Below are 17228 nucleotides of genomic sequence, written 5' to 3'. Positions count from 1 at the left end.
AAGATGTCATCTATAAACCTATACCAGGCCAGGGGAAGCAGCTGTTGGGTCTTCAGGAAAGCCTCCTCCATGCGGCCCATGAAGAGGTTGGCATAGGATGGAGCCATCCTGGTTCCCATGGCAGTTCCCCTGATTTGTTTGTAGGTCTGGCCTTCACTTTTGAAGTGAGTGTAAATGTAAATTTTTGTGAATTCTATATTTGTGTGTCCTTAATTATTTCATTATTGGCCTCTCCTTAAGTAAAGACAATGCTATCAAATTATGGTAATTGTTACTTGCAGCAAAACAAAAATTTGAAAGAAGCAAATCAAAGATATATTGTCAGTGCATCATTTGAACTGAACGAGATTACAAATCAGCCTATTGCTACAGGATGGTTTAATGCGCAACCTTATCATACACCACCTTTGTCTTTGAACTTACTTGTGAATGCAATGATGAGATTTTATTCTGGCAATAACAACTACACACTGAGAATTGTCAATCATCCACTACCTTATTCACAGGAATCACAGGTATCAGTTAAATATTTAAAATTTAGTGCTCTTATAAATTCTGTCAAATAACAAAAAAATTATTCATTGTATTTCCAAATTTCAGTTGTCATTGGCAGCTGATGGAAGATCTGCTGGATTTCAAGTGGCTTTAAATCTGGCCTTCTCATTGTCATATGTAGCACCATTTTTTGTATTATTTTACATAAAAGAACGTGTTAGCAAGGTAAAGCTGCTGCAGATGGTGTCAGGTGTTGATGTATTTATCTTCTGGTGCACAGCTTTCATCTCAGACTTCATTTTATTCCTTGCACCACTGATAGCATTGATAATAACAATGATTGCATGTCAAGAGGAGGGCTTTAGAACAGCAGATGAATTAGGTAAGTACATGTTGAAGACATTAATAGCTTATATAGATATAAGAATCGCAGTACAATAAAATATATTTGTCTTATGTCATCTAAAACTGCCCTGTGTATTACAAACTTTGTAGAAACCTTGACCACTTTGTGATGCACACAGTTTTCATATTAAACATTCATAAACAATCATAAAATAATATAAAGCTTACCTTAAACTGATGTTGAATAGCATTTTGTGCTTGGGCAAGGGGAGTTATCCAAGTGTGGCGCTATCTTAAAATAGCATTTATTAACAAACATATGTTACCATACTTACTTAAAAATACCAGAGCACAGATAATAATAATAATAATAATAATAATAATAATAATGGTCGTGTGACTAGGGCCTCCTGTCAGGTAGACTGTTCGCCGGGTGCAAGTCTTTTGGTTTGACGCCACTTCGGCGACTTGCATGTCAGTGGGGATAAAATGATGATGATTAGGACAACACAACACCCAGTGCCTGAGCGGAGAAAATCTCTGACCCAGCCGGCAATCGAATCCGGGTCCTTGGGATTGACAGTCTGTCTTGCTGAACACCCAGTTACCAGGGTTGGACAATAATAATAGTACAAATAATAATAATAACAACAACAAAACTTATTCTGAGCAGATACAACATTTTCAAACAATAATCTTATTTACTCCTGGTGTCATACAAGCAGGCACTGACCCATGGCATATGAAGAGAAATGACTACATCAGCCCGAAGTAAATTTATAAGTGGGCTATCATAACAACACAGTATGCTACATGACGAAATGCGACAACACGATCTACACCCTACTACCAGAATCCTTCGCCAGCTACTCAGCTAATACTATGGACAACGTGACTAGCCAGAGCTACCTAATATACCAACAACGGACAGCAGCATAACACACAAAAACATGTGACTTTGTACAGTGGCTGAGACACAACCTTTACGGCAATACAAAACATAATACAGAAAACACTGCCTTATGCACTCAGGGCCACATCGTGCAGTATAGTTTTCATAACTTGTAACAGTTACATCATATTTGTACATATGGAACTAACCCCTGCCCACCTTTGCTTCTCTCAGTATCCGTTGTAGCTAATCTCTCACACCCCTCCTCTCTGGCTGTGACTGCCATCATCTTCCTAAGACCAGGAGAAGGCACCATCCACCATCAAGAGTGGGCGAAGGTCACATACAGCTCGGCCGTGACCCACATCGGCTGTCGTGATTCTCCATGAGCTGCTCAGGCCGATGACATTCCGCTTTCGAGACCGTTTCAATTACGTCTCGCTCGCGAGCTGCCGAAGAACTCAGTCATCTCTGAACTGTGGCCCGCAATGACTATCCAGGCGAGTGATGCCGAACCTAAAATGTGCTTTACTGTAATTATCTCCCTCGGATATATTGTGTCCACACCTCGTGGTAGCGTTCTCGCTTCCCGAGCACTGGGCCCCAGGTTAGATTCTGGCGGGGTCTGGGATTTTCACCTGCCTTGAGATGACTGGGTGTGTTGTGTCGTTCTCATCATCATCATCATCACTCATCCCCATTACGGTCGGAGGAATGCAATGGCAAACCACCTTGCTTAGCATGGCGGTGAGGGTCTCCCGCATCGTCCTCTACGCTGTGTAACGGAGTATGGGACTTCATCATCTCCATCATCATCATCATCATCATCCCCATCATCATCAAATATATTGTACTTGAACATAAAAAATGATGCTTTTTATTTGAGAGTTGTTGAATAAGAGACCGTATTATAAAGTAATGACCTGGCTCTAACAGTTTTGATGAAATTAGAATAGATACAATGAGTAAGTCGAAAAGTATCTGCACAACATTTTTCTGATTTATTGAAACAATACAAAATTTACCATGACGTTGCTTCACATTCATTCATGCAGCATATTTTGTGAATCTCATCATGAAGGAGAGAGTTCAGGGATGAGGAACAAGCCAAACTATACTCTGTAACAGTCAGGAGAAGCAACTCGAAAGTGTACTAACAGCTGACCATAGCTAGTTCTATTCACTCAGATTGATAATTAAGGTACTTGTTTCTAGACGATTTTATATATTTGTATGTTAGTAGAAAAACAGATGCTTTGGAAAGAGCCCCTGCTGCTGCTTCTCCTGTGATGCCCAATTGCTGTCCACATCTGACACTCCAAACAAAACATTGTATTTTTATACACACCACTATTAGCTGGCGAAGTCAGCACAATATGAGAGTTAGCCAAAATTTGGTTTGACAAATTGCCTCAGGTTCTTTGACTGTCATTTGATTGATGATTTTTCTGACGTTTCACCATCACGGTCCATTGGCATTGTCAAAGCTTCACATTCAGTTGCTGGTGTGGTGGTGGACTGAAGTCAGGCTGACAGCCACAGATTGTATATTCCTGGTGCACACACGTCCAAAGGCTTTTCTGTGGTTATTTACAGTGCAGTTCTGTTCTTGCTACCTGCAGTGGTCATTCGCTGCAGCACAGGGATCCAGGATCTGTTCACTTTAAGGCTTCTTCTTTCTTGTTGAAGCTGTTCTCATATTTGTGTATTTTTGTAGCTTCTCTGAACAAGTGGATGTGATAACACTACTGTACAATCAGAACTTCTGTGCTGGTGAAGTTTACTATGTGGTTGGCCTCACACAGTATGTGCTCTGCCACGGCCAATTTCTCCACCTGTCACAGACTGAAATGTTGTGTTCTGTAAGCCCGGTGTCGATTGCTCATCCAGTCATTCGAATGTAAACTTTTCTGCATGTGGTTGGATGTGGTATATTCCCTTTTCTCCTCTGCCAGTCTGAAACACTCTTCGAAATTCTTTGTCAGTTTATAAATAGTCTTTACACATTGTTTGTGCAATATATGGCTGATTCTGTCCATCACTCCTGGGAATGTATGGCTGTACTGACATTTCTTGTTCCAGTGTCTCATTTCACCATCTGTTTGACTCTGTCACATTTATTATATAACTGGTGGACTACCCATTGCTCCTCAGAATGCTTTTCAGGTGTTGCATCTTGCATTTGAGGTGCTGCAGATCACATATTAATAAGGCTCACGTTTTAAGAGCATTAATCATGCCTCTTTTCTGACTCGGTCTCTCTGTTTTTGATACACGGTGTGTCCCAGGTTTTCACCGTCCCTTGTGGCCAGTACATCTAGAAATGGTAGCTCTTTGTCCTTTTCTACTTCTATGATAAATTTTATGTTGGCATGGAAGCTGGACAAGTGTCTTAGGATGTCACCGAGCTGTTACTCACCGTGGCTCCACACGATGAAGGTGTCACGACGTATCTGTACGACACCTTAGGTTTACAGGGTGCGAAGTCCAGTGCTTGTGCTTCAAATTGTTCCACGAAGAATTTGGCCATCGCTGGGCTAGGAGGGCTACTTGTGGCAATGAATTCCAGCTCTTCATAGAAGTTGCAATTCCATGTGAAATCTCATAGTGAGGCATGCATGAAAGAGCTTGGTGATGTCTTGTTGGAAAATGGAACCAGGGTGCTCCAGAGTCACCGAGTGGCATTGTGGTAAACAAAGAAATAGTGTCAAAGCTGACCAGGATGTTGTTTGGAGCAAGTTTTAGTTTCTTCAGCTTCTCAATGAAATGTCCTGAGTCCTTTATGTATGTGTCATACTTTCTCATGAAACTGGAGCAGATAGGCCAAGCACATTGCCAGTTTCTACATTGGTGAGCCAGGAGTGCTAACAACTGGTCTTAATGTAACATTACTGTTATAGATATTTGGTAATCCATACAGCCAAGGTGGTAGGGCTTCTGTGTTGCGCAGGTTCCTCTGTACATCCGCCGAGAGAGAAGACGCTTCGATTAATCCATTTATATTCTGTGTGATGCCCTGCATTGGAGCTGTACTTAGTTTTTGGTGCATCGTCAGGGTCCTGGATCTCTGCTCGTAATCTTTGACCATTATTACAGTGGTTGCATTTCCCTTATTGGCGCCCAGTACCAATATATGCTTGTTGGGTTAAGACTCTTGATAGCTTGTGCCTCTTCTTTCTTCAGGTTGCAAGCTGGTGGTTTTGCTCAGTGCTGTTTCAGTGCATATTTTCTCAGCTCTTTCATGAGGAAGGTCCAAATGGCTGCCTCAGTGTTAGCAGTGATGTCCTCCGCAGGTACAGTTCTCGGAACGACAGCGAAATTCCCGTGTTCTTGAAGGACAGACTATTCTTCTTTTATCAGTTTTCCTTCAGTGAGGTTGACTACTGTGCACGACATGTCAGGAATCACCTTGTTAGTATGCTTGTGGCACCTTGCACTACTGTCACTCAGTGCAGTGTTCCGAGTTCATTCTGCATGCTCTTGTGAGTGATGCTGTTGATCTTATCCCACATGTCATGATTCATTCTGCTACATAGTTGACAGAAAATGTCCAAAAGCTTCTCATCCATTCTTGCCAAGTGTCTCCTGAATTCACTCATGAAGAACAGCTTGTTCCAATCTTTGGTAGGTACGACATGCTCAGTTGGTGGTGAAGAGGCGCTTACATTTCAAGAACATCAGTGTAGCCCCTTCATTCTGGCACTGTGACAGGACAATGAGGGAGGACACAGTCATACTTTCTTCTTCGGTTCTTGGTCATGGTGTTGGTTCAATCTGCAAATCTCCTACCCGTACAGGCGTAGTACCAAATTGTTAAGGCTCTTGTGGCCACTTGTTGACTAACTGCCTGTTGGCTTCTGTCTTGGGTTCTTTGGCTGACATTTGATTGATGATTTTTCTGACATTTCACCAACACAAGTGAATGGCATTGTCAAAGCTTCACCCTCCATTGCTTGTGGTGGAGTGGACTCAAGTACGATTCTGCACATTGTATGTACTTGGCATGTCACTGTCCAAGGGCTTTTCTGTGGTCATTTCCGGTGGTTTCTCCTTTTGCTATGTGCAAAGGCCATTCGCTGCAGCATGGTAATCCAAGATCCACTCACCTTGAGGCTTTTTTATTTTTTGTTGAAGTTATTCCCATATTTGTTATTTCTATAGATTCTCTGAACAGGTTGGTGTGATAGCTCTTCTCTTCTCCACCTGCCCCAATCTGCAATGCCTCTTATGTTCTGGGGCCCTGGTGTTGATTGATTGTCAGTCATTCCAACATAAACTTTTCCACATGTACGTGGCATTCCTGACACTGCAAGTGGTCCCTTTTCTCCTTTACCAATCTGGGACACTCTTCAATCTTCTCTGTCTTTGCTTTCCCAAGTAGTGTTGTAAATAGTCTTTGCATTCTCAATTGCAAGTATTCAGATATATTGTAGCAGGAATGGCTAATGAGATTTTTTAAATATTTTAGGATTTTCAGTTTCCTATGTGTGGTCCACTGGCAACCTTTTATAGATTTTTGCACCAGAATGTAGATTTCCATTCTGAACTCTAGAGAGAGGTGCATAGGTTATATGGGAAGTATTTGTACTTCTCCCCCCATGAACCTTGGACCTTGCCGTTGGTGGGGAGGCTTGCGTGCCGTACCATAGGTGCAACCACAACAGAGAGGTATCTGTTGAGAGGCCAGACAAACTTGTGGTTCCTGAAGAGGGCCAGCAGCTTTTTCAGTAGTTGCAGGGGCAACAGTGTGGATGATTGACTGATCTGGCCTTGTAACACTAATCAAAATGGCCTTGATGTTCTGGTACTGCGAACGGCTGAAAGCAAGGGGAAACTACAGCCATAATTTTTCCCCAGGGCATGCGGCTTTACTGTATGATTAAATGATGATGGCATCCTCTTGGGTAAAATATTCCGGAGGTAAAATAGTCCCCCATTCGGATCTCCGGGCAGGGACTACTCAGGAGGACGTCGTTATGAGGAGAAAGAAAACTGGCGTTCTACGGATCGGAGCATGGAATGTCAGATCCCTTAATCCGGCAGGTAGGTTAGAAAATTTAAAAAGGGAAATGGATAGGTTAAAGTTAGATATAGTGGGAATTACAGAAGTTCGGTGGCAGGAGGAACTAGACTTCTGGTCAGGTGACTAAAGGGCTATAAACACAAAATCAAATGGGGGTAATGCAGGAGCAGGTTTAATAAAGAATAGGAAAATAGAAATGCGGGTAAGCTACTACAAACAGCATAGTGAACGCATTATTGTGGCCAAGATAGACAAAAAGCCCGCACCTACTGCAGTAGTAGAAGTTTATATGCCAATTAGCTCTGCAGATGATGAAGAAATTGATGAAACGTATGATGAGATAAAAGAAATTATTCAGGTAGTGTAGGGAGACGAAAATTTAATAGTCACGGGAGACTGGAATTCAAGAATACATAAAGGGAGAGAAGGAAACATAGTAGGTGAATATGGATTGGCACTAAGAAATGAAAGAGGAAGCCGCCTGGTAGAATTTTGCTCAGAGCATAACTATATCATAGCTAACACTTGGTTTAAGAATCATGAAAGGAGGTTGTATACATGGAAGAACCCTGGAGATACTAAAAGGTATCAGATAGATTATATAATGGTAAGACAGAGATTTAGGAACCAGGTTTTAAATTGTAAGACATTTCCAGGGGCAGATGTGAACTCTGACCACAATCTATTGGTTATGAACTATAGATTAAAACTGAAGAAACTGCAAAAAGGTGGGAATTTAAGGAGATGGGACCTGGATAAACTGACTAAACCAGAGGTTGTACAGAGTTTCAGGGAACAATTGACCGGAATCGGGGAAAGAAATACAGCAGAAGAAGAATGGGTAGCTTTAATGGATGAGATAGTGAAGGCAGCAGAGGACCAAATAGGTAAAAGATGAGGGCTAGTATAAACCCTTGGGTAACAGAAGAAATATTGAATTTAACTGATGAAAGGAGAAAATATAAAAATGCAGTAAATGAAGCAGACAAAAAGGAATACAATCGTATCAAAAATTATATCGACAGGCAGCGCAAAATGGCTAAGTGGGGATGTCTAGAGCACAAATGTAAGGGTGTAAAGGCCCCCGGGAGAAGACAACATTCCATTAGAACTACTAACAGCCTTGGGAGAGGCAGTCCTGACAAAACTCTACCATCTGGTGAGCAAGATGTATGAGACAGGTGAAATACATTCAGCCTTCAAGAACAATATAATAATTCCAATCTCAAATAAAGCAGGTGTTGACAGATGTGAAAATTACCGAACTATCAGTTTAATAAGTCACAGCTGCAAAATACAAACACGAATTCTTTACAGACGAATGGAAAAATTGGTAGAAGCCGACCTCGGGGAAGATAAGTTTTGATTCCGTAGAAATGTTGGAACACGTGAGGCAATACTGACCCTATGACTTACCTTAGAAGAAAGATTAAGGAAAGGCAAACCTACATTTCTAGCATCTGTAGACTTAGAGAAAGCTTTTGACTATGTTTATTGGAATACTCTCTTTCAAATTCTGAAGGTGGCAGGGGTAAAATACAGGGAGCGGAAGGCTATTTACAATTTGTACAGAAAGCAGATGGCAGTTATAAGAGTCGAGGGGTATGAAAGGGAAGCAGTGGTTGGGAATGGAGTGAGACAGGGTTGTAGCCTATCCCCGATGTTATTCAATCTGTATATTGAACAAGGAATAAAGGAAACAAAAGAAAAGTTCGGAGTAGGTGTTAAAACCCATGGAGAAGAAATAAAAACTTTCTGAGGTTCGCCAATGACATTGTAATTCTCTCAGACACAGCAAAGGATTTGGAAGAGCAGTTGAACGGAATGGACAGTGTCTTGAAAGGAGGGTGTAAGATAAACATCAACAAAAGCAAAACAAGAATAATGGAATGTAGTCAAATTAAGTTGGGTGATGTCAGTGGAATTAGATTAGGAAATGAGACACTTAAAGTAGTAAAGGAGTTTTGCTACTTGGGGAGCAAAATAATTGATGATGGTCGAAGTAGAGAGGATATAAAATGTAGACTGCCAATGGCAAGGAAAGTTTTCTGAAGAAGAAAAATTTGTTAACATCGATTATAGACCTAAATGTCAGGAAGCCGTTTCTGAAAGTATTTGAATTGGGTGTAGCCATGTATGGAAGTGAAACATGGGCGATCAATAGTTTGGACAAGAAGAGAATAGAAGCTTTCGAAATGTGGTGCTACAGAGGAATGCTGAAGATTAGATGGGTAGATCACATAACTGATGAGGAGGTGTTGAATAGAATTGGGGACAAGAGGAGTTTGTGGCAAAACTTGACCAGAAGAAGGGATCATTTCGTAGGACATGTTCTGAGACTTCGAGGGATCACAAATTTAGTATTGGAGGGTAGTGTGGAGGGTAAAAATCGTAGATGGAGACCAAGAGATGAATACACTAAGCAGATTCAGAAGGATGTAGGCTGCAGTAGGTATTGGGAGATGAAGAAGCTTGCACAGGATAGAGTAGCATGGAGAGCTACATCAAACCAGTCTCTGAACTGAAGACCACAACAACAACTGTATTGTGTTTTAACTGTGAATATTGTTAAGTAGGTTTTACCATTACTGTTATTAATATCTAATGAAATACCACAATTACTATTAATTGTTATAATTTATTTATTTATTTGACACATTTAAGAGGTTTAAGCCTCTATTGTCAGGTAGATTTATGTGATTAGTATGACACATATGTGCCATATCATTGTTTTTGGGTAACCTGTGTCACTCTCTAGTGGAATGAGACAAAAACAAAACATTGTTTAACTACGTTGCCCACAGGCATTTTACAGAGGGGATGAATAAAAATATAAATGTAAAAGTATAAATACAAATCTAAATATAAAAATACAAATCTAAATATAAAATACAAATGGAAAAATAAAAACACCTCTGGTGGTTATACCTTCATACTTTGTAAACACTAAATAGAACAGAGATTGTGTCTAGAATCCAGTAAGCGCAAAGAACATAAAACAGAATACTATTTTATAACAGATCTAAAAGTATTATGGAGATCTTTGGTTGGGCATATGAACAAAAAAGTGGAAATATCTTAAACAGTCACATATTTGTTTTCTATTAACTTGACGTAACTTAATACAGATATTTTGTAGACATACAAGCAATCACGACGGTTTGCTGAAAACATTTAAAGTGGAGAATAAATTAAATAATAATGTTGCAAACAGTGGTAAAATTTATTGGAAAACCTTACTTTTTGATGCTCTTTTATGTTTATAATTGAGTGTGTGTAAGTGTATGTGTATAGCCGAGAGAGACAGTGGTGGGCAGGGTGGGGGGGGGGGGGGGGGGGGAATAGAGACTAGAGGATGAAAGGATTGAGAGAAAGAGAACATAGTTTTGATTGCGACAGAGCTGTGGGAAGTAAATTCACATTTGTTACATGCTATATCAAACCAGTGATTAAAATAATACACGGATTATTATTTAAATAATATATGCAAATACAATAATATAAACACACACAAATATATCAATGGAGGGAAGTGCAGGATACAATAACAACAATAAGGAAAGGGCAGAATTGCTACTCATCACATACAGGAGGCATTGAGTGGCATACAGGCATGACAAAAACATACACTATTTCTATATCCTCAAGCTCACAGGAGATACTTAAACTGTTGAAGTGTGGATGGATCTCTTGGATCTTTTGAGTCCGGCCAATTAATTGTTCATTCACAAACTACCATGGAAACATGGATATAACTAAGTAACTAACCCTTGGTAAATACGAATAGGAGGAGGGAGGCAATTCCTCCCCCTCTCTCTCTCTCTCTCTCTCTCCCTTCCTCTCTCTCTCTCTCTCTCTCTCTCTCTCTCTCTCTCTCTCTGTGTGTGTGTGTGTGTGTGTGAGAGAGAGAGAGGATTGGGGGGGGGGGGGGGGGGGCAGTGTATGAGCACTCATTGTTCAGGACAATGTACTGAGTCTATTCCTTAAGAAGCGCGTGTGTGTGTGTGTGTGTGTGTGTGTGTGTGTGTGTGTGTGTGTGTGTGTGTGTGCGTGTGAGATAGAGAGAGAGAGAGAGAGAGAGAGAGAGAGAGAGAGAGAGAGAGAGAGAGAGAGAGAGAGAGAGAGGGGGGGGGGGGGAGGGAGGGGGAGTCTATGAGCACTCATTGTTCAGGACAATGTACAGAGTCTATTCCTTAAGAAGCATTCGGGCCTCTCATGTATCTTACCAGAACTTCAAACCTTTATTAACAGTGTGCAATGGAGCACTGTGTGAAACACTTCCTGGTAATTGAGGATCATGGAATATCGTGCAAGGAAAGAGAAAACTGAGTTTCACAGCAGTGATGCATTCTAAATATGTCAATTTCTGGATATAATCTTTTATGTCTCAAATAAATTTGTTATATTTAAACTTAAAAAATGTTCAGGAATACTGCCGCAAGCCAATGTTAAGGATATTGGTTTGTAATTTTGCATTACCAATCTGTTATCCATCTCATATACAGGAATCACCGCCTTTTTTCCAGTCACATGATAAATGCAAGCTAAGTAAGAGAATGCTTTAGAGTACTCTCTGTAAAACTGAATGGGGATCCCATCCAGCCCTAGTGACAAATTTGTCTTAAACTCTTTCAGATGCTTCTCACTGCCATGGTTTACTTATTTCTATATCACCCAGTGGAGTCTGTGTGATGGTCAGACAATGGTATGGCTGCACAACCTTGCATCAGGAATTATTTTTTAAATGCAAAATTTAAAACTTGAGCTTTTGCTACCTTCTAGTCACACCTGGCTTGTCAACACTTGTTGATTTTACATAGGACTTGAATTTTCTTGGGCTTGTGGCAAAATAATTTACAAACTTATGAAAGTGAGAGTTGTTGTATGCATCACATATTGATCTTTTTGTAGACACTTGAATGTCTACTTCCACCTTAATTTCGCTTTGTATTTCATCCCCCTTATACAGACATTCAATATATTCTTGCCATCTGTTCAAAACCTCATGGGGTTTTTCTGATAGAATACCATCTGCTCATTCTTTCTCCATGTTATTCCTCTTTCTTTCACATTAAAAAAACTATCTCACTAGGCAGTCTATACATCATTTCATATTTTCCCTCTTTCTCCATTTTCTCTATTTTGCTGCATTTTATTCATCCATTTTTCCCTTGCTTCTTCAGTTTCTCTTCTTGATTCATTATTGTTTCCTGTACCTATTTTGCCTCTTTCACTTTCTACATTTTTCCACTTGCTCCACTCTTCCATCTTGTTCAACATGTCTTCTGTTATCCATTCTTTCATCGGATAATCTAATTCCTAGTACTTCTTTGGCAGAGTCCATGAGTCCTTCCCTCATTTTTATCCTTTTGTCATTAACACTTTCATCAACACTACCTCTTTCCCATTTTTCCATAAATCTGATTTCCAAATCTAATGCCTTTCATATCTTTTTGTATCTTCCTATGTTTAGTCTTTCTTTTGCTTTACCTGTCCAGACTTTTTTCAACTTCATTTGTATTTCTCCCACTACTACGTTGTGGTCTGAATTTATATCTGCTCCTGGATAAGCTTTGGCGTTTTTCAAACAGTTCCTAAATCCATTTTGTATCAGGATGTAGTCCAACCAATATCTTTCCCTATTCAAATTTGATATATATGTGTAATGTCTCCTTTTGTGGTGTTCAAATTATGTATTACCCACTGCTAATGAAATTTCTTTACAGACACTAATTAGTCATTTACCTCTTTTATTTCTTATTCCTAATCCAAATTTTCCTACTGTATCTTCATCTATTCCTTCACCCACCACTGCATTCCAATCCCCCATGATGATACTGCAGGCATTTCTATTTTTTGTCTCAACGAGTTCTTGTATTTTCTTATAATATTCTTCCACTTCCTCATCTCTATGCTGCCTAGTTGGCATTATACCAGTATTAACAGTAGATCTTTCAAACTACCTTTCAGTTGTATCATCATCAGCCTTCCATCAATATATTGTACCTTCATTACCTTATTTTTCAGCTTTTGCCCTATCAATATTCCTTCTACGTTTTCACCACTCTTGATTTCCCCTGCGTACAAGAGCTTATAATCTCCACTTTCTATTCCCCATTCTCTCCCCATCTCATTTCACACAAACCAAGGGCATCTAATCTTTTCCTTTTTATCTCCTGTTTTCATTCTCTAGCTTTCCTGCTTGCAGTAGTGTCCTCACATACCTTGTCTACTCTCAATGTGTTCCCCTCCTAGAGATCCGAATGAGGAAAAGTTTTAACTGTGAAATCTTTCACATGGAGTGACATACCATGTATTGCTTGGGAATGTAATGTGGTAGTTTCCTGTTACTTTCCATATAGGCAGTAGGTTGCCCAGCCTAAAATCAGCCACTCACTATGAGTCAGTTGCTGTCTGTAACTGTTCCTCTGGGGTACAGTCCCTACTTGTAGTCTTTTTGCACCCAAAGAGAAAAGGTGCCTCTTCCACCAGCTTCACTGCTGTGAAAGACTTTTTCTCCACTGTCACTGCCATTGAGCTCTTATACATATGAGGTGTGAGTGGAAACTATTGCTTACTGGCGTGGCAGGCAGGTACACAGAGGGTGGGGAGTGAGTCATTGTCATGTCCTTGAACACCCTCTGAAAGGAAACTGCGTTTCCTTTATTCAGTTCGTTGTGGCAGCTGGTTGAGTGTGGGTCTATTAGGGCTTGTTGCCAGATTGTGTCTACATGGAAATGGACATAAAAATGGACCAACGAAATTGTGTGAAATTTTGTTTGAAAACTGGGAACAGAGCTTCTGAGACTTATGAACTATTAAAAACAGTTTTTGGAGATAACTGTATGAGCCATTCAAATGTTTTTGTCTGGTTCAAGAGATTTAAAAATGGCCATGAATCGTATGAAAATGAATCACAGTCTGGTCGGTCCCTCCACCTCAAAAATGAATGAAAATGTTGTGGAAGTTCACGACTTAGTGTGCTCTGATTGTAGACTTACAATTAGGGAGATGGCTGATGAACTTAAGTTTCTGTGCAGTTGAAGATCTGAACATGCAGTCTTCACAGTGGAAGACTCCAGGTTCACCACGACCGAAAAAAGCACGGCAAAGTCGGTCGAAGGTGAAGACAATGTTGGTGACTTTTTTCGATTCTACCATATTGTGCATCATGAATTTGCCCCTGGAGGACAGACAATTAAGCAGGAATACTTAAAATGTGTCCTTGAGCATTTGTGTGAAAAGGTGCAGAAGAAAAGGCCTGCATTGTGGAAAGACAGGAGTTGGGTGCTACACCATGAAAATGCTGCTCCGACTCATCGTGCCTTCTCCATCGTTGAATTTTTGGCCAAATTCAAAATTCCTGTGCTTCCACAACCACCATATTCCCCTTGATTTGGCCCCTGCAGACTTCTTTCTGTTTCCAAAACTGAAATTTTCACGGAAAGGGAAGTGATTTGACTCGACTGAAGACATCCGGGAAAATACATAGAGCGTCCATAACACACTTCCAGGAAAAAAAATTCCAGGAATGTTTCCAAAAGTGGAAACACCATTGGAGTCAGTGCTTTCAGTCAGGAAGGGACTATTTTGAAGGAGATGCATCATAGTAGCATGTAAATACCACCATTGTACAATAACAAGTTCATTCTTAAAACTTTCCAATCACACCTTGTATAACAAGAAATGACAGGAAAAGGACATGGTGTGGACAGGTTTGAGGTAGGAAATGGGGAGCAATGGGCCATTGTGGGACACACTTTGTCTTGACTCCTCCCTTTGGCCTGTCTGGCTTGGGTGACGCTTCTGGTAACTAAGCTACTGACGGCATAGCATTCCAGATCCAGAGCACGCAAATCTCTCACCTAGATGGACAGTGCTACATTAAGGCGGTGCCCCTGAGGAGGAGCAATAGGTGCCGGAAAATGGAAAGGGATTCACCATCTTGGAAGCAGAAGTCGAAAAAGCGCTGAAGGAGATGAAGAATAAGAAGGCATGTGGAATTGATGATTTGCCAGCAAAACTGTTGAATAGTCTGGGAAACAAGGCAAGAAAAGAAATAGTCTGCCTCTGTAATGATATGACAAAGGGGAATGGTCTGAGGACTTCCTTGCAACAGTTATGATACCAATAGAGAAAAAGAGAAACACTAAAAAATTTGAAGAGCATGGGACCATCACTCTAATTTTTCTCTTTCAGCTAAAGTGTTCAAATGAATGTGAATTCATAAGGGACCAAACTGCTGAGGTCATTGGTCCCCAGACTTACACACTACTTAAACTAACTTATGCTAAGAACGACACACACCCATGCTTGAGGGAGGACTCAAACCTCTGGCAGGAGGGACTGTGCAATCCATGATATCACGCCTCAAACCACGTGGCCACTCTGCGCGACAGCTACAGTGTTGAATAGAAGGCTATATGGCAAGCTGGATAGAGGGACTGCATAGGAGCACTTCGGATTTAGAATAGGAAAAGGAACAAGAGATGCTCTTGGACAGTTAAGAACTATAGGGGAAAGAATATGGAAAAAGGTAGGAAAATCTTTGCAGTTTTTATAGATTTAGAAAGGCTTTTGACAGAGTTCAGTGGAACAAGCTGATGGACATTTTGACGAGAAAAGGGCTACATTGGAAAGAGAGACGACTGATATAAAAACTGTATTTACACCAGAAAGTGAGGGTAAGGATTGGAAATGAAATGTAGAAGGAAGCAGCATTGGATGAGGTGTTAGACAAAGTTGTTCCCTTTCCCCACTGTTGTTTAACACATACCTTGGACAGATTATTGCAAAAGGCTTAGATGGGAAAAAAGGAATGTGTATTGGTGAAAAGAGAACAGAATATATAACATCTTCTGATGGCATGGTATTAGTGGCAGAAAGTGAGCAGACAGTGAATAACACGCTGAAACAGCTGAATGAAACTTGTGTGGAATATGGAATGCAAATAAACACAGCAAAAACAAAGAGTATGGTCATCAATACAAGATTCCAGAATGTCCAGTATTTAAATAGGACGAGCTACCATTAGCCAGGTAAATGCATGTAAACATCTTGGAAGCACAATAACTGAAGACTTGAGACGTCACCAGGAGGTGAAAACTTGAATTTCCATAGCAAAGGAGGCATTCAACAGAAAGAGGAGACTGTTATGTGGCAAATTAGATAAAGGTCTGGCACTATATGGGGCAGAAACATGAACACTGAGACGAGAGGATAAAAAAAGGCTAGAAGCATTTGAGATGTGGATGTGGAGGAGAATGGAGAGGTTGTGCTGGATGGATATGAGTGAGTAATGAAAGAGTATTGGAAAGGGTTGGTGAGAAAGGGTGTCTCCTGAAGGTTATAAGAGAAAGGAAAATGAACTGGTTGGGACATTAATTGAGAAGGGATTGCTTGCTAGCAGATGCTTTGAAAGGACTGGTTTGTGGGAGAAGATTGAAGAAGGAGATACAAGATGATACATGACATAAAGGGAAGAGGAAATTATGTGGATCTGAAGAGGATGGCAGAAAACTGGATAGCATGGAGAACTACCATGTGAAAACCTGCCTTTTGACAGAACACTAATGATGATGAAGAATGTCTATTAGCTTCCTTTACACTTCTGCATTCTTTTTGAAACTGCTTCCTTTGCATTATTAACCCAGTTACATGGCACGTACCTCTCCAGTACCTGACTTTCAATCAATTTAAACTTTGCCTGTAAATTCTCTGCAACTATGGTGTTGGAACTAATGATGTACATTCACTAATAAGTATTCTAAGATTTGCTTATTTGCTGTTTCCAGCATTAACATTTTGCTAGTGTCGATGGATTTATTAACTTAAGTAACATTTGCCACTTTGAGGACATCATGATCAATCCCTGCCTCTATACTGACAATGTCAATAAACTCAGAGTAGCTACAAGTCTAAAAAGACCACAGCATGTGGGCTGTCAAGCTAGTTGCTCAAGACAGTTTTTGGAAAACATGTTCAAAACTACTTCACAAGACTGTGTGCCCATGCTATCTCTGGTGAGTCGATAGAGGTCCTATTCTACACTTGATAATAAAGTCACATCCATAGAAGTGCTTTCATGGTACTGAACACATACTTTCTTTGAATGATTCTACAAGAAATTTGTATTTGACTGAAACAATGTTGCCATAATTTGTGTATGTTTTGTACTAGCTCGGTCTGTTTTTAATCTTGCTATCAACTGAACAATGCCTCAACTACAAATTGGGTTGCTACCTGTACACTTTCAATCATTTGTCTCCAAGTTCTCATGTAACTATCAAAAGTTTTAATAGGATTTGCTATTTTCCTTCATGGTCACTTATATAATCTTGAAGTCTGTGATGACAGACCACAAACCACTAGAATGGTGACACAATAAACAGTTATTTTACTTCATTCTGCAGTATCCAGTAACCTGTGTAGTTTTGATTAACTTTGTATGTAATTCCGTGTTTGGCAGTGTTG

At 40.2% G+C, this 17228-nt stretch overlaps 1 protein-coding gene across 2 annotated transcripts in view; it reads left to right on the top strand.

Annotated features, from left to right (window-relative positions):
- LOC126336278 (phospholipid-transporting ATPase ABCA3) overlaps nt 1–17228 on the top strand; it is a 639220-nt gene that overhangs the window by 406595 nt on the left and 215397 nt on the right. For both annotated transcript variants that reach the window (XM_049999794.1, XM_049999793.1), the window contains exons 20-21: nt 282–515; nt 601–877. In XM_049999794.1, the coding sequence (XP_049855751.1) occupies nt 282–515; nt 601–877 (511 nt within the window). The remainder of the gene's footprint in view (nt 1–281; nt 516–600; nt 878–17228) is intronic.

Source organism: Schistocerca gregaria, chromosome 2, assembly GCF_023897955.1.
Source record: "Schistocerca gregaria isolate iqSchGreg1 chromosome 2, iqSchGreg1.2, whole genome shotgun sequence".
Taxonomy (NCBI): domain Eukaryota; kingdom Metazoa; phylum Arthropoda; class Insecta; order Orthoptera; family Acrididae; genus Schistocerca; species Schistocerca gregaria.
Note: the sequence above shows the minus strand (reverse complement) of the source record. Positions and strands in the feature narration are given on the sequence as shown.